We start from the raw sequence: 26,188 nt of genomic DNA on the forward strand, positions 1-26,188 counted from the left end.
GGCCAGGGGACAATGCCCTCTCTGTGGGATTCAGATGTGGGCCGGGTGGGTGGTAGTGCCAGTGCCAGGATGGTCCAAACTTTGGTTGCAGCCACTGTCAAGCATTTACCCTGGCTGTACACCATTTCTAAAGAAGTGCTGGCTACATTTAAAACTGTTATTGATGATATAACAGTGATTTACAGTCCATTTACATTCAAATATATCTCAATTCTGTGTTCCTGAGAGGACCTTTTAAGCTCAAACTGATCCCTTCGAAGGATTCTGTGTTTATGTAATCCACTATGCCCAATGCCATTCCCATGTTGTTGATGGCACTTTTGGTCTGCTGTAGGCTAGTCCTAGCTCTCTGCCCTGATCTAATGCGGCATGGCATGGCCCTGTAACAGGGCAACAGATCTCATCTCCATGGCTTCAGTTGCCATGGACAGATGGCTGCATATCTGTGCACCAATGACACCTGAGCAAACGAGCGCTAGCGCGATGACTCACGCCGTATCATGATGTAATCATTAGCAGCCCCGAATCAGGTTCAATGTCCATATCCATATTGGGGCATCACTTCCTGCCATCACAGTCACAGACCTTCCCCTCCCGGGACAGGGATTGGGTTGCCATGGCGTTGGCGCTCTCAAGGCCAATTTTCGAATCTCAACTGTCATCTGTTTCTTGTTGCAGTGAGTTAATTGAGGATGACGTGGTAGCCATATTGACTGTCACTAAGATAATGCTCTAGGCTAGAGATAAAGATGTGTTTTGTGGTATTGCTAATTTGTTCCCTGCCTCAGATTACTTTGTATTGCTTTTGGGCATCAGTGCTCTGCACTAAGTACACACTAAAACTTGATCATATTAAATAACAAATAAAATCTAACAAAATCATACAACATACATCCTAAGAAGAGTCAACCATAAATCCATATTGAGAAGAGCTTCATATAAAATCCTTCTCTGGTCACTGTCAAACTTTAGTCTGGATACAATGACTGAAGCGTGTCTACAGGAAACCAACTCTTTGACAAGATGGCTTCATGTCAGCCATTCTGGATCTATTTCACCATACAGACACTACATTAACATTAACCCTCAGTCATTACTGTAACCCTAACACACTGATCAGATGGGAGAGGAGTCTACATGTACATATGGCAGGCGCCTTGGGTTTCAACCCCAAATCCTGAGCCTCACTTCAATACCACATCCCCATATTGCATTCCAAGACTTCCTTCCTTCCTTCCCTACCTTGCCTTGCCCTCTTAAAACCCCTGTAATTCAAACAATTCAGCCCCACTTCAGTCTCACATCCCCACGGAAATCCCCAAGACTTCCCTCCCTGCCGTGCCTTTACAGTACTGTATGTATTAGGCACTCCATATACTCCTATAATGTATTGCATCCCTGCACCCTGAGTGATCCCGTTCCCAACCCTCACCCTAAAAATAATCTGTGTGAGGAATTAGTGAGAGGGAAATCACACCATGTCAGCAGCCATTAAAGAAGCCACCTCACCCCTTCCTCACCCCAGCCCCTTAGCTTGAGGAAGCCGATCTCTCCAGGGTGCGAGAGAACGATGAAACGGGTCCTGCCATCAACAAGCTATCTGCTCTCCAAGCGTGGCTCTATGCCTAGCTATGAGAAGTGGAGATTGCCTGGGACTGGCTCTGACCCTTCTACCATGTAATGCTCTCTGGCTCTCTAGCTATGTGTTAGCTACTGCTACTTACCCACCGTGTTACTCTGTGGTCTGTGGATCCAATCCACAGTGACCTGTCCTGTGTGTTGACAGCAGGGTGTGTAGTGCTTGCTCAGGGGACAGCCAGGCCAGGCCTCTAGGGAGGGTAGAGGGAAGTGAAGGTTAGACTGGGGGGATAAAGATGGGAGAGAGAGAGGTGCAGGGGGAGGAGTAGTGCTGGCAACACCAAAGGTCAGGGGAAGTATCAGTGACAGGAAGTTAGCGTCTGCCAGGTTCAGACCAGGTTACCGCGGTAATGAATGACAGTGCTGAGTGACACCTGGCTGGGTCTTAAAGATAGGGAGGGAAACAACCCCCCCACCCCGTACTCTTCTCTATGTCTGTCGGAACACACATGCACTCACACAGATACACATCATAGGTACTGTACACATCATACACAAAGATACAGTATAAACCCTTTTACAAAATGAACCCACATATTCACACAAAATATTTGTCTCCCTTTCGCACACACACACACACGCACACACACACACACACACACACACACACACACACACACACACACACATACACACACACACACACAAACACACAAAGATACTGTATATAAGCAGAATGCATTGCTTACATAAAAACACAATTCTCTCAGGAACAGGTCCCCAGCGTTAGCGTTAGCACCTGCTACCTACAGCTATGATGACAGGGGCACAGATGGACTCCACACAGGCACAGTGGCACAGCAGCTTGCTACAATAAGCTCACTATGACCCTGTATGGGCATTCAGATCTAGAGCTCCGGTTCCGTTTGACCATCCTAATTTATCTTATTCAAAAGCAATTTCAATGGAAATTCTCAATTTAGAATTTAGTCCAAGCCTTGGCTTAATCTGTGTCCAGGAAACCAACCAATAACAGTTTTGTAGAGCTGTATTTGTCAAATTGCAGAGTGTGATGCCCCTAACCAATGGGTGACTGGACTGGATGGATGGCTTTGAAGTATGTCCCAGTGCTGCAGAATGGGGTGAGGGTTGACGGGGGGAGGTAGGGGTGAGGGTTGACAGGGGGGAGATAGGGGTGAGGGTTGAGAGGGGGGGATAGAGGTGAGGGTTGAGAGGGGGGAGATAGGGGTGACACCCACTTTTCCCCAGATCACACTTTGATGTTCCCGAAAGGGCACCAACCAAAATGGGTTGAAAAAGCAACCTATTTCTACCTCTATCTGGGGGCTGTGATAGAAATGGTTCTGAGGTGACATTTATTTTCCAGCGAGTGATTTGTTTGTTTGTCCACTCCCCATCCTCCCTCCCGCCCCCACCATGTGCCAAACATCAAATGGCAAGATCAAAACAACCTTCGTCACACAGAGTCAACTATGGTGGATAGCAAATGTCACATATTTACAGTGACAGTATTTGGGGACAGTATAGGCTACTGGCCGGTGCTTGCTCTAGGAGCACTGGACACAATCCAGTGTCACATATAGTTGCTATTTGTTGTGTTTTTTCGGAGGCTGTTGTGATACTGTGACACTGCGAGTCACATTAAGGTATTGCCCTAGATACAGGACATGCAGTCCTTCAATAAAAACAAATGTCATGATTTCTTTCCCACCTCTCTCCCTCCCTTTTTTAAACATGGCTCAAGGCCCAGAGGTTAACAACAAACCAACTCCCTGCATCCACCTATGTTCTAATCACTATGCCTAGTATTTGGCGTATGGTGTGTGGTTTTCATCCAGACCTCCAATAACACCTGTCCCCCCAGGTTCCAGTTTAAATGCATCCCATATTCACAGCCAAAGAGCCTGACCAAGTGGGCAGGTGCAGAGCTATTTTGGGACCCACTAGTTGATGATGTTGTGGGACATGTGTTAAGTTTGATGGAGGGAGAGCCCTGGAGATGACACAGGTTCCAAAGGATAGTGGGGGGAGGGTGACAGGGTGAGGGTGATTCGGCGTGCCTTACCCCCAACCTTCCAATCTTTTCCGGTCTCCTCTCTGGCGACCGCTGAAACACCTGCACAGGCGGGCAGGAATCCAACCAATGCCCTCTCTGTAGGGCTCCAGGTCCGTTTCCTATTAGTGCCATGACCTGTGCCAGGCTGAATGGCGACCTGAACTCTGGTCCCTAGGGCAGTGGCTGGCACGCAGGGGTCTGGTCCCACTTCCTCCTTCTGTCCCATGTGGTGGGAAAGGAAAGGGAAGGAGGGAGAGAGGGGAGAGTGAGAGAGAGAGACCTGCTGACTGCAGGATGTGGTAGTGTTGAGCTGCCTGCCAGTCAGCATTCGACTGCCTGCCTGCCTCCAGTCTAAATATAGGAGCAGATCTGTTACAATGACAGGTCTGATTTGTCAATTATTCCCTCCTTCATTCTCTATGACTTTCTCTCTCACTCTCTCTCTCTATTGCTCTCTGGATCTCTCCCTTGTCTTTTCTCTGGCAATATCTCATTCTCTCTCTATCTCTCTCTTCTTCCACTTCTCTCTCTCTCTTTTGACATTCTGTCTTTGCTTTAATCATTCTTTGTGTTAGCAGAATGTGCTCTAGTTTCAATTTCAGCAATGTCGCCAATACTTTTTTCCATTGTTGAGAATAGGTTTGACCTGATGGCCTTTCCAAAGGTTCGTTGTCCATTTATTTCTATGAGCAGATCAAAATGCCAAAAATAATTGCCATCTTCATTGCAGTCTAGTAACTATTCTCATAGCCACCATCATCACCATCACCACAACTGGTAGGAAGCCAGCTGTCTATCTTTCAGGACATGACGTCCATCGCCGCATTGACCATTTCCTCCATACCCCATCTTCTCTGCCTGTCCATTACCAGATAACCTCTCCTCCCCATCTAGTAAAATCACTTATTCATCCAGCGTGATGCTTTTTATCCTACAGTACAAAGTCACCATCTCTCATTCTGGGCTCTGTCCACCACACAATACTAATATGAGTGAGATCACCCTGCCCTCAGGCCTCAGGTCATGGCAGAGCTAAGACGGGCTCTGGAGAACACACACACCCATACCCCATATTTATAAGTGGGGTCATTCCTAGTGTTGGAGCCATTTGACTGATTACGTTGACCCCCTACCCCCAGAGGTCATCCAGGGCTGGGGTCAAACATACAACACAGGGGGTAGGCAGGGCATGGGGATAGGTGGTGACTTTTTAACCCTGTTATCATCCCCAGCGCAGTCCTAGGATCACATAGGCACAGGATCACAAGCACAAAGGTGATGCCCCAGTAGTAGCTTATAACTGCTCTATGTCTCCCACTATAGGATGCGTCCATCGCTCATCGCTTCCACTTGATGAGAGAGAAGCACCCAGAGAAATTCAACAGCAGGTGAGAGATTGATATAGACTTTGTTTCACTTAACTTAAGATGTATTGGTGTCCCTGTATTGTCTCAAGCTGCTACTGACACAGTGAATGGTCACTACTCATTAGCTGCTCTCAACTTCCATCAACCAGATTGAGTCCCTCCATGCTGGGAAAACCTATAGCATATTAGAATAAATGAATAATCAATGGTCAGGAAAAACCCTGCCTGCTTAGTGACATCAATAGATTGGCATTGCCTGGCTTCTGTCTATGATGGTAATGGAAACTAGCTAGCTGATTTTGTGACATAAAGAAGGGATCCATGCAGCCAAAGTACAGTGTCTATGCTAACTGACTAGCTGGCTGGCTGGCCGGTCCTTACTACCATTTTGAGTCCTGTTCTGATGCAATGGCTGTGAAATTTTGTACATGGGTCAAACATTTATGGAAGTAGTTATGCACACCGGTTTGTACACAATTTGTAAAAATATTTTATTTTACTGAGGCATTTCTGACATTTTGCATGGTAATATGCAAAGATATTGTCCAATTTGTCACAAATTGTCTGACGAAGGAAAACATTTGTTAACTTGTGGCTTGATTGAACAATATTATGCAGTAAATGTGGGGAGCCAGGTAGCCTAGTGGTTAGAGCGTTGAGCCAGTACCCGAAGGTGCTGAGCTGACAAGGTAAAAGATATCTGTCGTTCTGCCCCTGAACAAGGCCTGTCCCACTGTTCCCCGGTAGGCCATCATTCTAAATAATAATTTGTTCTTAACTGACTTGCCTACTTAAAAATGTTTTTTTATTAAATGTGTGATGATAGGTTGAAATTGCAAGCCCTTTTTTTGTACTGTAGTGATCAGTCAGATTTATGCAATAATATTGCAGGCAGATCGCTCAAGAGTGGCTTCAGCGGGAAGTGCCTTCAAAACCGGACACTAGGGGCAACAGTGAGCGCTATTACCATCAAGTAGGCTTGAGTTTTGCTAGGGAGATGTGGATCAGAAGATTTTTGTTGTTATTTGTTTTAACCCTATCCCAAATCTTAACCGTTACCTTAACCATTTGGAATGAGTGCCTAAATTTCATGTTTTAACCCCATCCAAAACATTAACCCTCAACCTTCTAAATTTGACGTTTGAAGCAACTTAGAAATTTGACTTTTGGAGAAACGGAATAATACTGAGTAGGAAGAGTCAACCCAGGGTGTCAAAAACACAGAAGTTTGACATTTGGAGCAACTTTGAAATTTGACATTTGGAGGAATGTGGATAAATGTCTAATTCTGCAGTGTGAGAGCTTGTTGTTGATTTAACTGTTTTATGCAGTAATAGTGCAGTGATTGGACAAATTTACAAGTCCTCACAGAATCACAAAATCCTGACGGGACTGAATATTGTCCATTGAATTCCTTGCCAGTCAGTCCTTGTGTAATATAAATGCTCATAATAGAAGCAGCCGGAATCCACGCAACTCTTACTACCAGTCAAATGAATGACATGAATCATTTAGAACACCGGCTCCAGCTCTGGCCTTCAACTTTCCTTTCATAATGTTTTTTTTTACTTTTTATGATTACGTCACATTATAGTATATTTAATCAAAGGGTTATTTTCCTTACGACAGACAGACAGACAGACAGACAGACAGACAGACAGACAGACTAAATGCTGCCTGTCAATGTCAGTTCACACAATGGAGGCTTGCTTCACATGACGGAGGTAGATTCAGATTCAGAGTGTTTAATAGTCACATGTACAGGGTTGCAGGTGTGATTGTAGGGTACAGTGAACATCTTAGGCTTCGAGCTCCAATATGCAGGACTAAGTGAAATAAAATATTGAAAATGGTCGTAAAAAACAACAATAGAAACAATACTATATACAATGCATTCAGAAAGTATTCTGACCCCTTCACTTTTTCCACATTTTGTTATGTTACAGCTTTATTGTAAAATGTATTAAATAAATGTTATTCCTCATCAATCTTTACACAATACCCCTTAAGGACAAAGTGGAAACAAGTTTTTAGAATTTTTTTCAAATGTATTAAAAATAAAAAACAGAAAAACCTTATTTGCATAAGTATTCAGACCCTTTGCTATGAGACTTGAAATTGAGCTCAGGTGCATCCTGTTTCCATTGATCATCCTTGAGAAATCAGCCAGTTGAAATCATGAATCAGCTGACATAATTTGTATGGATATATACAAAGAAATGAAAATTGAAAAAAAGGTCAGACAAAACATTTTCGATTTCCCGGTGAAATTGCGCCACATTAGCTCATTATCCAAATACATGTCACTAGAAAACAGCTGAAACAAATGCAAATGCTGCTACTTTGCTGTTATTCTGGCTGCAATTTGATGTGACTGTAAGTTAGCCTTAGTTGGCTAGCTAGCAAGGGATAAGAACGTTGCCAGCCAGTATGACAGTGGAACATTGAGAATGGTTTGCCAGCCCTCCACTTCGTCTCGGGCCTAACAACACCCATACCGATATAACCTCCAAACACCGGCTTCTCAGGCATTATCATTTAAATAACAACTGTGGCAGTGATGAATAAATTAATGTCCATTTGGTGGAGACAGAGTAAAGACTGTTGAAGAGGTGGGGGGAATGGCCATAGGGGGAGCAGCATGACCATAAAAAAAACAAATTAAAATTGTAATAAAAAAGTTATGATATACATATTAACAACTGCAACAGTGATGAATAGGGGGGGGGAGCAGCAGGAGAAAGAATGTAGTTAACTATCACTACGGTGTCCGTGTGGTTAGATCATTTCAGCCTCTCTGACATGTGTACGCAGAGGAATTTGAAGTGATTGACCATCTCCCACGGTGGCCCCGTTGATGAGGATGGGGGCGTGTCCAGCCTGGTTCCTCCTGAAGTCCATAATCAGCTCCTTTGTTTTGCTAACGTTGAGGGAGAGGTTGTTTATCTGGCACCAAACCGTCAGAATGAGAGAGACCACTGTGACTGACCCAAAATTAAGGAAAGCTTTGACTATGTACAGACTCAGTGACCATAGCTTTGCTATTGAGAAAGGTCGCCATAGGCAGACCTGGCTCTCAAGAGAAGACAGGCTATGTGCACACTGCCCACAAAATGAGATGGAAACTGAGCTGCGCTTCCTAACCTCCTGCCAAGTGTATGACCATATTAGAGACACATATTTCCCTCAGATTACACAGATCCACAAAGAATTCAAAAACAAATAATCACATTTCTATGAAATCCCAAAACTATTGGGAGAAAAGGCAATGTAAACATGTTTTCCGTGCCAATAAAGCCCCTTAGAGAGAGAGAGACTCCCTGACTGACTGAGGTTGAAGCTGTCATCTCTATTTAAGGAAAGGGAACAAAGTGTAAGAACCAAATCACAGTTCTCAGCTCAATTATGTCCCATTGTGTCAAATTGCAGCAATTGAGGGAAAGAGGAACATCATTTGGGAGGTTGATGGGCTTAATGGGCAGCAACAGTGATGTCATGATGTCTCGATGTGTGACTGAACTGTACTGTATGTACTAAATACCTTGTGGATTTTTTAAATAAAGACGTTTCTCAGAACTGGATTGTCCCCCACCCCGTCACACACACACACCCTCCCAGTGGTCTTTTACAGTGCATCGTAAGTCCTTTGATGTTCATCTTTCATTTCCAGTCTTTGCTTGTCTTTAACCCCCCCCCCCCCCCCCACATGCCTCCTCTACTCACTGATGACTTTCATTGAGATGCGCAGTAAAAAGCACACATAACATAGCCCAAAGCTGGATGGGCTTTTGAGAATGCAGTTGGAAGTGTATGGCCTGCCTGTCTTTCCTCTTTGATGGCAGTCGCAGTGTGTGTGTGTGTGTGTGTGTGTGTGTGTGTGTGTGTGTGTGTGTGTGCGTGCGTGTGCGCACGTGCGTGCAGCGGCTGGTTCAAAGAGGGCTGTGTGTAGTGGCTGGTTCAGGAGAGGTGAGTGGAGAACTATTGCCTGTATAGCTGCTACTGCTGCTGCTGCCAGTGAGCCTGGCAGACTGTTTGGAACTGATCTACAAGGCACTCGGTGGGGTGCTTTACACAACCGGAAGTGAAAGTGTGTGGGTGTGGGTGCGTGCTAATGTGTACCTGTGTGTGTGTCTGTCGGTGAGTTGGTAGGTACAGTATGTGGGACATATAATCTAGGCCAACACTGAACCTTTTCCTTGGTGACTAGGGGATGTTCTTTTACTTTGTCTTTGTTGTGGTGTTCAGTGAAGTATGTGTCAGCAGGTGGTCTGTGACTGAGAGGGACAGTGACTGATTTAGAGTCCTATCTCCCTGTTGCAGCTCTTCATGTTGTATCTATGACACACACATACACACATGGGTGCCTCTGTTGTTGTTTACCACTGCGTCTAATTAGCCATATGTAGGCTAGTCCATGTATGGAAGTTCTAAAGAAGGAGGGGGGAAGCTTGTTACCAGTTTGAAACTTAATAATTCATGCGCAAGACAAGACTTATGTCTCAGACCTAGATTTCCTCTCCCCATTCATCCAAAGACACGTGGCAGAACAACAGGAGGTAGAAGGATGGTTGAAACAGACAGGCTGTTATGGTGAGTGAATGAGGACCCAAAAGCGAACTAACTTAAACAGAGCTTCTTTAATAACCAAACATAGGTAGGCTCAGATAGACCGGCAGATTCCGACAGGACAGGACAAGGTTACAGCAAACATGACGATAGTCTGGCTCAGGCATGAAACACAAACAAGAATCCGACAAGGACAGGAACAGAAACAGAGAGAGATATAGGGACCTAATCAGAGGGAAAAAGGGAACAGGTGGGAAACGGGGTGAATGGGTAGTTAGAGGAGACAAGGAACAGCTGGGAGAAAGCGGGGGAGAAAAGGTAACCTAACAACGACCAGCAGAGGGAGACAGGGTGAAGGGAAAGGACAGAGACAAGACACAACATGACAGTACCCCCCCACTCACCGAGCGCCTCCTGGCGCACTCGAGGAGGAAACCTGGCGGCAACGGAGGAAATCCTCGATCAGCGCACGGTCCAGCACGTCCCGAGAGGGAACCCAACTCCTCTCCTCAGGACCGTACCCCTCCCAATCGACAAGGTACTGGTGACCACGGCCCCGAGGACGCATGTCCAAAATCCTGCGGACCCTGTAGATGGGTGCGCCCTCGACAAGGATGGGGGGGGGGGGGGGGGGAAGACGAGCGGGGGCGCGAAGAACGGGCTTAATACAGGAGACATGGAAGACCGGGTGGACGCGACGAAGGTATCGCGGAAGAAGAAGTCGAACTGCGACAGGATTAATGACCCGAGAAATACGGAACGGACCAATGAACCGCGGGGTCAACTTGCGAGAAGCCGTCTTAAGGGGAAGGTTCTGAGTGGAGAGCCAAACTCTCTGACCGCGACAATATCTAGGACTCTTAGTTCTACGCTTATTAGCAGCCCTCACAGTCTGCGTCCTATAACGGCAAAGTGCAGACCTGACCCTCTTCCAGGTGCGCTCGCAACGTTGGACAAAAGCCTGAGCGGAGGGGACGCTGGACTCGGCGAACTGAGATGAGAACAGCGGAGGCTGGTACCCGAGGCTACTCTGAAAAGGAGATAGCCCGGTCGCAGACGAAGGAAGCGAGTTGTGGGCGTATTCTGCCCAGGGGAGCTGTTCTGACCAAGACGCAGGGTTGCGAAAAGAAAGACTGCGTAAGATGCGACCAATAGTCTGATTGGCCCGTTCTGCTTGACCGTTAGACTGGGGGTGAAAGCCGGAAGAGAGACTGACGGAAGCCCCAATCAAACGGCAAAACTCCCTCCAAAATTGAGACGTGAATTGCGGACCTCTGTCCGAAACGACGTCTGACGGAAGGCCATGAATTCTGAAAACATTCTCGATGATGATTTGTGCCGTCTCTTTAGCAGAAGGAAGCTTAGCAAGGGGAATGAAATGGGCCGCCTTAGAGAACCTATCGACAACCGTAAGAATAACAGTCTTCCCCGCTGACGAAGGCAGTCCGGTGACAAAATCTAAGGCGATGTGAGACCACGGTCGAGAGGGAATAGGAAGCGGCCTGAGACGGCCGGCAGGAGGAGAGTTACCGGACTTAGTCTGCGCGCAGACCGAACAAGCAGCCACGAAACGACGCGTGTCATGCTCCCGGGTGGGCCACCAAAAACGCTGGCGAATGGAAGCAAGCGTACCCCGAACGCCAGGGTGGCCGGCTAACTTGGCAGAGTGAGCCCACTGAAGAACGGCCAGACGAGTAGGAACGGGAACGAAAAGAAGGTTCCTAGGACAAGCGCGCGGCGACGGAGTGTGAGTGAGCGCTTGTTTTACCTGCCTCTCAATTCCCCAGACAGTCAACCCGACAACACGCCCCTCAGGGAGAATCCCCTCGGGGTCAGTGGAGGCTACTGAAGAACTGAAGAGACGAGACAAAGCATCAGGCTTGGTGTTCTTAGAGCCCGGACGATAAGAAATCACGAACTCGAAACGAGCGAAAAACAGCGCCCAACGCGCCTGACGCGCATTAAGTCGTTTGGCAGAACGGATGTACTCAAGGTTCCTATGGTCAGTCCAAACGACAAAAGGAACGGTCGCCCCCTCCAACCACTGTCGCCATTCGCCTAGGGCTAACCGGATGGCGAGCAGTTCGCGGTTACCCACATCATAGTTACGTTCCGACGGCGACAGGCGATGAGAAAAATACGCGCATGGGTGGACCTTGTCGTCAGAGAGGGAGCGCTGAGAAAGAATGGCTCCCACGCCCACCTCTGACGCGTCAACCTCGACAACGAACTGTCTAGAGACGTCAGGTGTAACAAGGATAGGAGCGGATGTAAAACGATTCTTGAGGAGATCAAAAGCTCCCTGGGCGGAAACGGACCACTTAAAGCACGTCTTGACAGAAGTAAGGGCTGTGAGAGGAGCGGCCACCTGACCGAAATTACGGATGAAACGACGATAGAAGTTCGCGAAGCCGAGAAAGCGCTGCAGCTCGACGCGTGACTTAGGGACGGGCCAATCAATGACGGCTTGGACCTTAGCGGGATCCATCTTAATGCCTTCAGCGGAAATAACAGAACCGAGAAATGTGACGGAGGAGGCATGAAAAGTGCACTTCTCAGCCTTCACAAAAAGACAATTCTCTAAAAGGCGCTGGAGGACACGTCGAACGTGCTGAACATGAATCTGGAGTGACGGTGAAAAAATCAGGATATCGTCAAGGTAAACGAAAACAAAGATGTTCAGCATGTCTCTCAGGACATCATTGACTAATGCCTGAAAGACAGCTGGAGCGTTAGCGAGGCCGAAAGGAAGAACCCGGTATTCAAAGTGCCCTAACGGAGTGTTAAACGCCGTCTTCCACTCGTCCCCCTCCCTGATGCGCACGAGATGGTAAGCGTTACGAAGGTCCAACTTAGTGAAAAACCTGGCTCCCTGCAGGATCTCGAAGGCTGAAGACATAAGAGGAAGCGGATAACGATTCTTAACTGTTATGTCATTCAGCCCTCGATAATCTATGCAGGGGCGCAGAGACCTGTCCTTCTTCTTGACAAAAAAAAACCCCGCTCCGGCGGGAGAGGAGGAGGGGACTATGGTACCGGCGTCAAGAGCTACAGACAAATAATCCTCGAGAGCCTTACGTTCGGGAGCCGACAGAGAGTATAGTCTACCCCGGGGGGGAGTGGTTCCCGGAAGGAGATCAATACTACAATCATACGACCGGTGTGGAGGAAGAGAGGTGGCCCTGGACCGACTGAACACCGTGCGCAGATCGTGATATTCCTCCGGCACCCCTGTCAAATCACCAGGCTCCTCCTGTGAAGAAGAGACAGAGGAAACAGGAGGGATAGCAGACATTAAACATTTCACATGACAAGAGACGTTCCAGGAGAGGATAGAATTACTAGACCAATTAATGGAAGGATTATGACAAACTAGCCAGGGATGGCCCAAAACAACAGGTGTAAAAGGTGAACGAAAAATCAAAAAAGAAATGGTTTCGCTATGATTACCAGAAACAGTGAGGGTTAAAGGTAGCGTCTCACGCTGAATCCTGGGGAGAGGACTACCATCCAGGGCGAACAAGGCCGTGGACTCCCTTAACTGTCTGAGAGGAATGTCATGTTCCCGAGCCCAGGTCTCGTCCATAAAACAGCCCTCCGCCCCAGAGTCTATTAAGGCACTGCAGGAAGCTGACGAACCGGTCCAGCGTAGATGGACCGACAAGGTAGTGCAGGATCTTGAAGGAGAGACAGGAGTAGTAGCGCTCACCAGTAGCCCTCCGCTTACTGATGAGCTCTGGCTTTTACTGGACATGAAGTGACAAAATGACCAGCAGAACCGCAATAGAGACAGAGGCGGTTGGTGATTCTCCGTTCCCTCTCCTTAGTCGAGATGCGGATACCTCCCAGCTGCATAGGCTCAGCTCCCGAGCCGGCAGAGGAAGATGGTAGTGATGCGGAGAGGGGGGCAACGGAGAACGCGAGCTCCTTTCCACGAGCTCGGTGACGCAGATCAACCCGTCGCTCAATGCGAATAGCGAGTTCAATCAGGGAATCCACGCTGGAAGGGACCTCCCGGGAGAGAATCTCATCCTTTACCTCTGCGCGGAGACCCTCCAGAAAACGAGCGAGCAAAGCCGGCTCGTTCCAGCCACTGGAGGCAGCAAGAGTGCGAAACTCAATAGAGTAGTCTGTTATGGATCGATTACCTTGACATAGGGAAGACAGGGCCCTGGAAGCCTCCTCCCCAAAAACAGATCGATCAAAAACCCGTATCATCTCCTCCTTAAAGTCCTGATACTGGTTAGTACACTCAGCCCTTGCCTCCCAGATTGCCGTGCCCCACTCACGAGCCCGTCCAATAAGGAGAGATATGACGTAGGCGACACGAGCAGTGCTCCTGGAGTAAGTGTTGGGCTGGAGAGAAAACACAATATCACACTGGGTGAGGAACGAGCGGCATTCAGTGGGCTCCCCAGAGTAACACGGCGGGTTATTGATTCTGGGCTCCGGAGATTCGAAAGCCCTGGAAGTGGCCGGTGGATCGAGGCGGAGATGGTGAACCTGTTCTGTGAGGTTGGAGACTTGGGTGGCCAGGGTCTCAACGGCATGTCGAGCAGCAGACACTTCCTGCTCGTGTCTGCCTAGCATCGCTCCCTGGATCCCGACGGCTGAGTGGAGAGGATCCGAAGTCGCTGGGTCCATTCTTGGTCGGATTCTTCTGTTATGGTGAGTGAATGAGGACCCAAAAGCGAACTAACTTAAACAGAGCTTCTTTAATAACCAAACATAGGTAGGCTCAGATAGACCGGCAGATTCCGACAGGACAGGACAAGGTTACAGCAAACATGACGATAGTCTGGCTCAGGCATGAAACACAAACAAGAATCCGACAAGGACAGGAACAGAAACAGAGAGAGATATAGGGACCTAATCAGAGGGAAAAAGGGAACAGGTGGGAAACGGGGTGAATGGGTAGTTAGAGGAGACAAGGAACAGCTGGGAGAAAGCGGGGGAGAAAAGGTAACCTAACAACGACCAGCAGAGGGAGACAGGGTGAAGGGAAAGGACAGAGACAAGACACAACATGACACAGGCAGAGATATTACAGCATACCTCAGGTTAATCAGGATATTGTCGTAAAACTGTTGTGAACTGCCACAGATTGATAGCCTGGACCCAGATCTGTCTTGCCACTTAGGTGCCTTCCAGATTGAGACCAAGAGCCAGAGACGAGCAGTGGATAAAGAGATATGTGTAGGACACATTCTAGTCTTTATTTCAGTTCTATTCTAATTTTAGAAATAAAATAAAATCTACTTCTGCATGGGGAGTTATTTCATGTGGCTTGATTATTGCTACAATTCCAGTCAGTGGGTTTCCAAGTCAAACATTATATTTATGCTGTTCCCAAATGCCACTGGACCTACGAAAAGGAGAGAGGTTGCCATGGAGTTATCCTGCTGACAGAATGGCTGGTTATCATGATTGTTATTTTGTCACATTGTAAAACTATTTAACAGAAGATAGACACTGTCTGGGCATCCCAATTGGCACCCTATTCTAGTGCACTACCCTATTCTAGGGCACTACTTGGACCATAGGGTTCTGAAAGTATTCCCCAGAATATCAACACTGTGATGCTGTTGACTCTGTGACTGACTGACTCTCTGTCTGTGCCATTTGGCTGGCGTTCCGGACACAGAGACAATGGTAGCACTGCTGGCCAAGGATGTTTGCAACAAGGCTGTAACACATCAACTTTGGTTTGTAAAACTTCTGGGGCTTTTTTGGTGCAGGACAGTGGCTCTATATCTAGAGATGATTAGACTACCAGGCACTTTGGTCTCCCATTACTGTGAGAGCCAGAGAGAGAGAGGGGGGACTGGTGAGAAAATATCACTCAATGAGTGACCTTTGACATGGCTGAATTCAGAGAGTGAGTGGCCTAATGGACTATATGCCTGAGTGCTTTGTTGTGCTCCATGTCACACACAAACACACACACACTCACACACATACACCCACCCACCCACCCACACACACACACACACACACACACACACACACACACACACACACACACACACACACACACACACACACACACACACACACACACACACACACACACACACACACACACACACACACACGGCCCCTCTCGCCACTGTGTGAGATCTGACACCTTAGCCAATGGAGGAGCCATCAGCATGTGTAAGCCTCAGTAGCCTCAGTAGAACCAGTAGCCCCAGTAGTACCAGTAGCACCAGTAGCCCCAGTAGCCCCAGTAGCTCCAGTAGCCCCAATAGTCAGACCACAGGGAGCGAGGAACCTTGGTGCTAATGACCACAGAGACATAGCACAATGCAATGGGGTGCGTGCATGTGTGCGTGCGTGCTTGCATGTGTGTGTCGGGCCCCAGGGGGAAGGGGTGGAGAGGAAGTTTTAGATTAGTGTCAGATTGCCCTGTGAGAAAAAAGTAAAACATCTCTTGATGCTTTTGTTGGTCTCATTACAATGACACTGTAAGGTCTTGGTTAAGTCCAATGGACAATCGGTTTCCCAATGGTTTCCCAGCGGTAACAATGCAGATTAGAAGAGAGGCAGGGCGTCTAGGCTGCATTTAGTCAAAGAATGTAACAAAAGACCGAGCCTCACCTTTGACATTATGATATATTATATTTCACTCTTACAATTCAGCCACCACAGAAAGAGGAGGGGGCAGGGGCTTTGACAGGAATTGTGAATGACACCCACCTAGATGTGAGAATGGAACACTCCTGGCCTGAATGGGCTAATGGGGCTCCTCCTTCTCTAGGGGAGAAGATCTTTATTCGTTTATTCATCCCTTTACAGTCAATATGTAGTAGACTACAATAGACTTTTGTTGGGCACTACCAAGAGCATTCACACTCTGAGCACAGAGCACTGACCTGGATCTGTGCTGCTGTGCCAGCTGCTGTCAATATGAATTATTCTCAAGCTAATCGGGGCATTGCTTCATTATTTTCACATTGATGAATCAAGTTCAATCAATGCAATCTGCTTTGCTTTGTGTGTGATGAGCAGAAAGAGACTCTGTCTATAGCAAGGTCATCAAAATTGTTACATTTACAACACATATATATAGGTTATATATATATATATATATATATATATATATATAATTAATGTAATGGTTGAACAATATATGAACATACTCCAAACATTTAGAACGTTTAAAATCCATCAGATATTGACTGAATTGTTGCACATAAAACATTTTACTGGCACAGACAAATAATTAATGGAGTTCAGGGATTTTTGTGAGAATTAAGGTATTCAATTTATTCTAACATTTCTTAGAAGGCACTCATTCAGTGCATTCAGAAAGTATTCAGACCCCTTCCCCTTTTCTACAATGTGTTACGTTATAGCCTTATTCTAAAATTGATTAAATAAAACATTTTCCTCATCAATCTACAGGTCTGAATACTTACAGTTGAAGTCGGAAGTTTAGATACACTTAGATTGGGGTCATTAAAACTCGTTTTTCAACAACTAAATTTCTTGTTAACAAACTATAGTTATGGCAAGTCAGTTAGGACATCTACTTTGTGTATGACACAAGTCATTTTTCCAACAATTGTTTACAGATTATTTCACTTATAACTCACTGTATCTCTGTATTCCAGTGGGTCAGAAATTTACAATCACGAAGTTGACTGTGCCTTTAAACAGCTTGTAAAATTCCAGAAAATGATGTCATGGCTTTAGAAGCTTCTGATAGGCTAATTGACATTGTTTGAGTCAATTGAAGGTGTACCTGTGGATGTATTTCAAGGCCTACTTTCAAACTCAGTGCCTCTTTGCATGACATCAATGGAAAAGAAATCAGCCAAGACCTCAGGAAAAAAATTGTAGACCCTTAGGAGCAATTTTCAAACGCCTGAAGGTACCACGTTAATCTGTACAAACAATAGTACTCAAGTATAAACACCATGGGACCACGCAGCCGTCATACCGCTCAGGAAGCTCTGTCTCCTAGAGATTAATGTACTTTTGTGCGAAAAGTGCAAATCAATCCCAGAACAACAGCAAAGGACCTTGTGAAGATACTGGAGGAAACGGGTAAAAAAGTACCTATATCCACAGTAAAACGAATCCTATATCAACATAACCTGAAAGGCCGCTCAAGCAAGGAAGAAGCCACTGCTCCAAAACCACCATAAAAAAAGCCAGACCACGGTTTGCAACTGCACATGGGGACAAAGATTGTACTTTTTGGAGAAATGTCCTCTGGTCTGATGAAACAAAAATAGAACTGCTTGCAAGCCGAAGAACACCATCCAAACCGTGAAGCACGGGGGTGGCAGCATCATGTTGTGGGGTAGCTTTGCTGGAGGAGGGACTGGTGCACTTCAGAAAATAGATGGCATCATGAGGAAGAAAATTATGTGGATATATTGAAGCAACATCTCAAGACATCAGTCAGGAGGTTGAAGCTTGGTCGCAATTGGGTCTTCCAAATGGACAATGACCCCAAGCATACTTCCATAGTTGTGGCAAAATGGCTTAAGGGCAACAAAGTCAAGGTATTGGAGTGCCCATAACAAAACCCTGACCTCAATCCCATAGAAAATGTGTGGGAAGAACTGAAAAAGCGTGTGCGAGCAAGGAGGAATGGGCCAAAATTCACCCAACTTATTGTGGGAAGGTTGTGGAGGGCTACCCTAAACAATTTAAAGGCAATGCCAACAAATACTAACTGAGTGTATGTACACGTCTGACCCACTGGGAATGTGATGAAAGAAATAAAAGATGAAATAAATCATTCTCTCCACTATTATTCATACATGGCTTCCCTGAGTTATAACTTAATCTCCTCCCAACGAATCAGTATAGTTGATCTGGAACTGGGATAACCATTGTATCACTCTTACTTAATAAGCACCTTTATCAACTGCAGGTCTTTAGGTTGATGTAAACTGGTCATCTGATTGGATTAACTGAGATCCCAGAACAGGGTTAGTTACTGGGATTAGTATTCCCCAGCATTCACACACGCACAGCCCCTCCCTAGTCTTGCCTCATCTCCCACTTCCAAACCAAACACCCCAGGCATTTCACAAAATAAAATGGTGATTTTAACTGACCTAAAGCAGGGAATATTTCATCGGATTAAATGTCAGGAATTGTGAAAAACTGAGTTTAAATGTATTTGACAAGGTGTTTGTAAACTTCCGACTTCAACTGTATGTAAATGTGATATTTCTGTTTTTTTCAAAGTTGCTAACGTTTCTAAAAACGTGCTTTTGCTTTGTCATTATGGGATATTGTGATGTCATTATGGGATATTGTGATGTCATTATGGGATATTGTGATGTCATTATGGGATATTGTGTGTAGATTGATGAGAGGAAAAAACTATTTCATCAATATTAGAATAACGCTGTAACCTAACAAAATGTGGAAAAAGTCAAGGGGTCTGGATACTTTCCGAATGACAATGTACTGTATTGCACTGAGCCCATTTCAGCCATTACCAGGATGTGTTTGACAGGTCATTTCAATTATTTCCGTGGTCGTAACATTAACGGGTTAAAATAAAGCAATCAATCCAGTGAGATTTAAGTGACAAGTGGATTTGTCATGTCTCAAACACAGGAAATAAATAGATTGCTGGAAGACAGATCCTCACGTGGGCAGGGCATGCGTGTTGCTACTGTCTGCCTCCCATGGTAGCACTCCAGCTCTCTGTTTATGTAGTGTGTGGTCATGTGTTGGCCTACAGTATGGTTTTGAGTGTCCAGATAAGTATAGCACACTGTGTGTTAATGTTTATTTTAACCGTTTAAACCGGTCATGTCGTGCTGTTGTGTTCCTGTGGTGTAAAGGATAAATATACCTAGTCGTCTCTGTTGCCTGACTCTCTGACTCGCTGCCAGACATTAGCTCTCCACTGACATGCTTCCTCAGATCATATGGCATGTTTCATATGGTGTTTTTATTTTTAGGACTCTGAGAAAGATCATACACCATGTGCCTTTATAACTAGTGGATCTGTGTCAGATTTATTGGTGTGTGTGTGTGTGTGTGTCCCTTCATATCAACTGTTACCCTACAAGGTCCAGAGCCTGCTGGTTTATTGTTCTACCTGATAACTAATTGCACACCCCTGGTGTCCCAGGTATAACTCAGTCTTTGACTAGAGGGGAACAATGAAAAAATACAGTGGAACTGGCTTCAAGGTACAGAGTTGAGTTTGGGGGCTTTATACAATAGGTGAGCCAGGTCACTTACTCTATCTGTCTTTTCTATTCTCAGATCGGTATAAACCCTGTGGCTCCTCTCCTCACCCCACAGACTCTCTGTCTGCTGCTGCAAGCTACCTCGTCAGTCATTGGCAGAACCTGTCAGTGTAGTGGGGAAAGGAGAGGGTCATCAGGGCTTGTCTACAGCCAGGAGACGGGGTCAGAGGTTATCAAACCATGGGTGGGGTTGTGTCAACACAACATTTTAAATGGTTATTCATACATGGCTTCCCTGAGTTATAACTTAATCTCTTCCCAACGAATCAGTATAGTTGATCTGGAACTGGGATAACCATTGTATCACTCTTACTTAATAAGCACCTTTATCAACTGCAGGTCTTTAGGTTGATGTAAACTGGTCATCTGATTGGATTAACTGAGATCCCAGAACAGGGTTAGTTACTGGGATTAGTATTCCCCAGCATTCACACACGCACAGCCCCACCCTAGTCTCGCCTCATCTCCCACTTCCAAACCAAACACCCCATGCCATTTTATCATCAGCACCTCCCTCTCTTCTGCCTCCCACCCCCTCCTATCTCTGGGTGTAACAGTGCAAGCCATGGCACAGCCATACACACACAGCCTCCCTCTGTCTGTATCTCAGTCAGGATCAACCAGATAAAGGCTGCTGGGTCCTTCCATCAAATAAGTACCTTTTGGGTTGTGTACCTCAGTCAACAAAGTTTTATTTCACCTCATTTTAACTTTCTGTCATAAATTGTTCAAGTTAATACATTTTAAAAAATCCATCTTAAGAGGTTAAATAAAAGCATAGTAAGTGCCTATTAAGTGCAAAATAAAGTAACCTTGCATGCATCATTTTTTCCCCGCAATGGTTGGTATTCTTAAATGTTGACCTTGACGGGAAAGTGTGCATATCTCCGCGTAAATCTCAAACCCTGCTTGAACACAACTTCTAGAAGGTTGATCAACTGTATGGCAAGCAAATAGGCTTATTGTTAGTTTGTGGGAAATGGGAGGTGTTTGATGCACCTCCCATAATCATGGTAGGCTAAAAAGAACATTAAAACGTAGGCCTAATGATAAAACGGATGCATTTTCCATTGGTAAGGAGATCGCATAGCTGCATGTCCTCTAATAAGTTTATTTTACTTGTATTATATAGGCTTAAATCATAATCATATTGCAGGACGTCTCTCTCCTTTTCTGACATAACTAGTTTCAATTATTCCCACGACACAACAAATAGTAGGCTACTATTTATCAATCGCTCATTCAATAGCCAAGCATGCTGGAAAGTAAATAGACCGGTAGCCTTGACAGTAGACCTAATCCTATGTGACAGTATGGGTAGGCTCCAGTATTGCTGTGCAATAGGATTAGGAGCGTGAAATCGTAGCCTAACCTATTTAATTTCAGAGCCTATACCAAGCCAGGAGATATCAATATATGATTGTGTTTATAAACAAAATATTGAACAACAATTCATAATTTGCATGGAAGTGTGGAGTGTAGCATTTACTTTTAAATTGCTTGAAAGGACAATCAATCCTGCAGAATGCACGGCCAGTGCTTGGCATTCGCTAGGCAGCGTGCATTTTGTTGTTTGGAATGGTCACTGTAACATTCTGCCCACACCTCTACAGAAATGTGATCAAATTTGCCATTGCACTTTCTTTTAGGAACTATCATGGCCCAGTTCCAACATCTCAAAATAATACAGCAAACGAGGGCGTTTTTGTTACCATAAAATGTGAATGGAGGGTGTTTTCCAGGAGGTATTGTAGCACTCGTTCACCACCGCACAAATATAATATGGCTCTAGTTTATCAATGAAAATATGTATATATGTTGTGCGCGACAGTTTGATAAATCCCAATCATTTGTGGCGCACAAAACTCCTAGACCTAGAATCTAATTGTATGCCAGAATTGAATAAGAAATGTAGCACGGTTGATAAATGAGGCCCACAAAACGGCCAATAAGAGCAGAACCAGGTCACCTGCTTCTCCACTACGATTTGACTATTAGTTGTTCAATGTTTCTTTTGATATATTTTTTTTCAAAAGGAATAGTTTCACCATTTATATGAAACTTCAGTTCACGTAACAGGGTTGACCTTAAAGTGAGGGATAGATATTTCGTATGATTAGATTAATCACTAATCACATTAAATAAATAATCATTTTCAGAAATGACTGTCAAAGCACCAAAATAACCAGGGCTTTACAATGATGGTGAAAACTTGGAGAAATGTTGGGGTTAAAACAGAGGAACGTCAAAATGCGGATGTCTTTATTCATATTAAAAATCAGATTCATTGAATTTGCCATGTGGTCTATATTAAAGGGCACTTCATTTAATATAACAGGATTTGAAAATGAAATATTGGTGCACAATGTCATATTTTCGTGGAACGACCCTACTGTTGCTGCCCATGCAAGCCGAGGTAAGCTTTGACTGATCTGTACCAGAGATACAGGAAGGGAGGGAGGGATGAGGAAGCAGAGGGGAGGTCAGTTGGTCACTGCTCTCACTGGGGATTAGGAGAGATGGTTATCACTCTGATGGGGGTGGGGGGGGGTTTGAAGGATGAGTGGGCGTAGGGGTTTAGTGCCCCAAGGACTTTTGTGAATCTGAAGCCACTGTTTTAACCACAACACTGTCATTTCATACCACCTGTATCTAGGTCTACGTTTGTATCCCCCTCCCTTTCCCATCCTTAAGATGCTGCTAACCACAATGTCCTCCCTCCCGTAATTAAATATCAATCCATCCATCAACGTTGGTTCTCTCTCTAGTGTGTTTTGGCTGGGCTCCAATCAGGAAGACTGATCAGTCTTTGCCTCCTGAGGCCACAGTTAGCCCAGTTTGAACCTGTGAACCCATTCCTTTCCATTCACCAGCCCTACATACAGACAGGCACAGCTTTGCATGTTGAGCTGGAACTCTCAAAGCATATGAATGAAAAAACCTTTTCTCATCAGTATACAAAATGGTCTCTGAGTCTGAAACACTAGTGCCAGAAGGCTGTGAGCCTAGGCCAAATGCAGCTTTTATTCAGTACATTTTCTGAAGGTTTTTCTCAGCACTCAGGGGGATACAAGCAGGGCTTGTGGAGGTACCTTTCTCTCCCTGGCGCTCTCCTCTGTCCAAAAGAGAGAGAAAAAACATTTCAGTTAATTGCATTTTTACAGGGCTTCTCAAGTGGAAGCTAGCTAATGAGGTTAGGCAGTTTGGCTCATTGAGAATTGAAACCGTGTCTAATTGTGATCTCAAATATGCTCATAATCCTATAATTGACAGAGCAGGGGTTTCTAGTGAACCGTGAGGTGAGTGTGAGGAAGACTGAACATTGAACTATGTCTTCAAGTAACACTGGATGATTATGGGGTAGTTACTGAGGTGGCAAGCTGCTTTGAACTATACTTACAGTTTGAGACTCTGGAGGGACATATGTTACAAGTACCTAGCTAATGTAGTAAAAAGCATACACTACCGGTCAAAAGTTTTAGAACACCTACTCATTCAAGGGTTTTTCTTTATTTTTACTATTTTCTACATTGCAGGATAATAGTCTATTTTTATATTTGAGACTCTTCAAATAGCACCCTTTGCTTTGATGACAGCTTTGTACACTCTTGCCATTCTCTCAATCAGCTTCAAGTGGAATTCTTTTCCAACCGTCTTGAAGGAGTTCCCACATATGCTGAGCATTTGTTGACTGCTTTTCCTTCACTCTGCAGTCCGACTCATCCCAAACCATCTCAATTTGGTTGAGGTCGGGGGATTGTGGAGGCCAGGTCATCTGATGCAGCACTCCATCACTCTGCTTCTTGGTAAAATAGCCCTTAACACAGCCTGGAGGTTTGTTGGGTCATTGTCCTGTTGAAAAACAAATGAAAGTCCCACTAAGTTCAAACCAGATAGGATGGTGCATCACTGCAGAATGCTGTGGTAGCCATGCTGGATAAGTGTGCCTTGAATTCTAATGTCTAGTCTAATGTCCATTGCTCTTGCTTCTTGGCCCAAGCAAGTCTCTTCTTCTTATTGGTGTCGCTTAGTAGTGGTTTCTTTGCAGCAATTCGACCATGAAAGCATGATTCACACAGTCTCCTTTGAACAGTTGATGTTGAGATGTGTATGTTCCTTGAACTCTGTGAAGCATTTTTTGGGCTGCAATTTCTGAGGCTGGTAACTCTAATGAACTTATCCTCAGAGGTAACTCTGGGTCTTCCATTCCTGTGGCGGTCCTCATGACAGCCAGTTTCATCAGGGCACTTGATGGTTTTTGCGACTGCACTTGAAGAAACTTTCAAAGTTTTTGAAATTTTCCGTATTGACTGACCTCGTCTTAAAGTAATGATGGACTGTCGTTTATCTTTGTTCATTTGAGCTGTTCTTCTCATACTATGGACTTGGTCTTTAACTAAATAGGGCTATCTTGTGTAAACCACCCCTACCTTGTCACAACACAACTGATTGGCTCAAACACACTAAGAAGGAAAGAAATTCAACAAATGAACTTTTAACAAGAAACACCTGTTAATTGAAATGCATGAAGCTGGTTGAGAGAATGCCAAGAGTGTGCAAAGCTGTCATCAAGGCAAAGGGTGGCTAGTTTGAAGAATCTCAAATATAAAATACATTTTGATTTGTTCAACACTTTTTTGGTTATTACATGATTTCATATGTGTTATTTCATAGTTGTGATGTCTTCACTATTATTCTACAACGTAGAAAATAGTCAAAATAAAGAAAAACCCTTGAATGAGTAGGTGTTAGAACATTTTGGACCGGTAGTGTATATCTCCCTCTAAAGCTTAGATTGACACATTGTGTTTGTTTGGTTTATTCCCACTGTACTGAAATACACTGATGTCTAGTCTAGAGAGCCCTGCTGCACCACTGTGTAACAGTAACATGGTACCGGCTTTGCCCACATGGCAACAGAGCTCGCTTTACCAATAACCATGTTGTCAATATCAGCAAGACAGCTAGACCTGTGTTTGCCATGTTTCTGGAACACACTGTAAAACTGACCTGATTTCTTGTTAGCATAGAAGAAGTACAACACATGACTTTTTGTTTTGACCAGACTGACCGTGAAATAATTGTGCCTTTCACTGTAGTCGTTGAGTAGAACAAGTCCTCAGGGAAGCAGTAAATGTTCTGAGGCCTGGTACAGGATGAGGTGCAGACGGAGGTGTTGTGTAGGACCATGCAGTGAACGACTGAAGGCTGATTCTTGCAGTCTGAAATGTACAGCCTTGTCTGTCTGATTGATCAGTATCGACACACTGTCTCTGTCTGTCTGTCTGTCTGTCTGTCTGTCTGTCTGTCTGTCACACACACACACACACACACACACACACACACACACACACACACACACACACACACACACACACACACACACACACACACACACACACACACACACACACACACACACACTCCCAATACTGGCTCATGTTGCCCTTGGGGATTTGAATCTCTCTTCACAGCCAGTGATGTTCCTTTCCCACACCTAACAGCTGTCTCACTGAGGTTTCTTTGTGTAGCCCATCAACCTTTCACCAGGACTGGGGAGGTACAGTAGAAGAGATGAAATAGCAGGGCTCAGTAGGACAGTAGAGTCCAAGTCTTTACAATCCAGATCCATTTAGATAGGCAATTCTTTCCCCTGGGGACAAGGATGTTGTAATCTGATCATAAAATGGAGGAAATCAAAATGATTCATTATAGTTAAATGTAATTGCAGTTAAGTTAATTTCCTTACCTCTCTGTTCAGTTCCTCTCTCTCTCTTGAATCCAGGCTGTGTTGACAGTCAGAAGCATTAATCCTTTGTCTTTTGTTACATGATTCTTTGTTGTATCATGATGCAGGACTAAAGCACTAGGGAGAATCCTTGGACAGTGTGCAGGGCTTCCCTTTCTTAATCTACCGTATGTTTTGCCCAGTACAGGTTTTCTGAAGTTTAGGATGTGCATATCACCTCTGTATGCATCTTTGTTACTAGTGTAAATCACAGAAAAAGTGATACATCTACATTTACAAAAATGCCACACAGGTCTCCTCTGGCAAGCCAAACTCCAGGGCAGAACTAAACATGAACTTCAACTTTGTAGGGCTAAAGGTTGTTGTATGTTTTTGAATTGGGGTGGTGGTGGGGGGGAGGGGGGTCATTAAACATGATCTTATGGTAGGCTTGGTCGCTGTTCCACACCCAAAGTCATTGTTGTCATGCAAGCCTTTGCTGAAGCGAAAATGACCATGTGGAGGTGTCCTGTGTGCTTCATTGCTCTGAAAATGAAATGCTGTCCCCTAGTTGAGTTTAGGTGTTGGGCTGCATTAGCAGTGCTTCGACCTGATCCTCACATGACAGCAAACATGACAG

At 45.1% G+C, this 26,188-nt stretch overlaps 1 protein-coding gene across 1 annotated transcript in view; it reads left to right on the top strand.

Moving 5' to 3' along the window:
• LOC139406072 (diacylglycerol kinase beta) overlaps nucleotides 1-26,188 on the top strand; it is a 154,788-nt gene that overhangs the window by 99,683 nt on the left and 28,917 nt on the right. Inside the window, exon 21 of the mRNA XM_071148539.1 lies at nucleotides 4,979-5,043. Coding sequence (XP_071004640.1) covers nucleotides 4,979-5,043 — 65 coding nt within the window. The remainder of the gene's footprint in view (nucleotides 1-4,978; nucleotides 5,044-26,188) is intronic.

Source organism: Oncorhynchus clarkii, chromosome 3 (assembly GCF_045791955.1).
Source record: "Oncorhynchus clarkii lewisi isolate Uvic-CL-2024 chromosome 3, UVic_Ocla_1.0, whole genome shotgun sequence".
Lineage (NCBI taxonomy): Eukaryota > Metazoa > Chordata > Actinopteri > Salmoniformes > Salmonidae > Oncorhynchus > Oncorhynchus clarkii.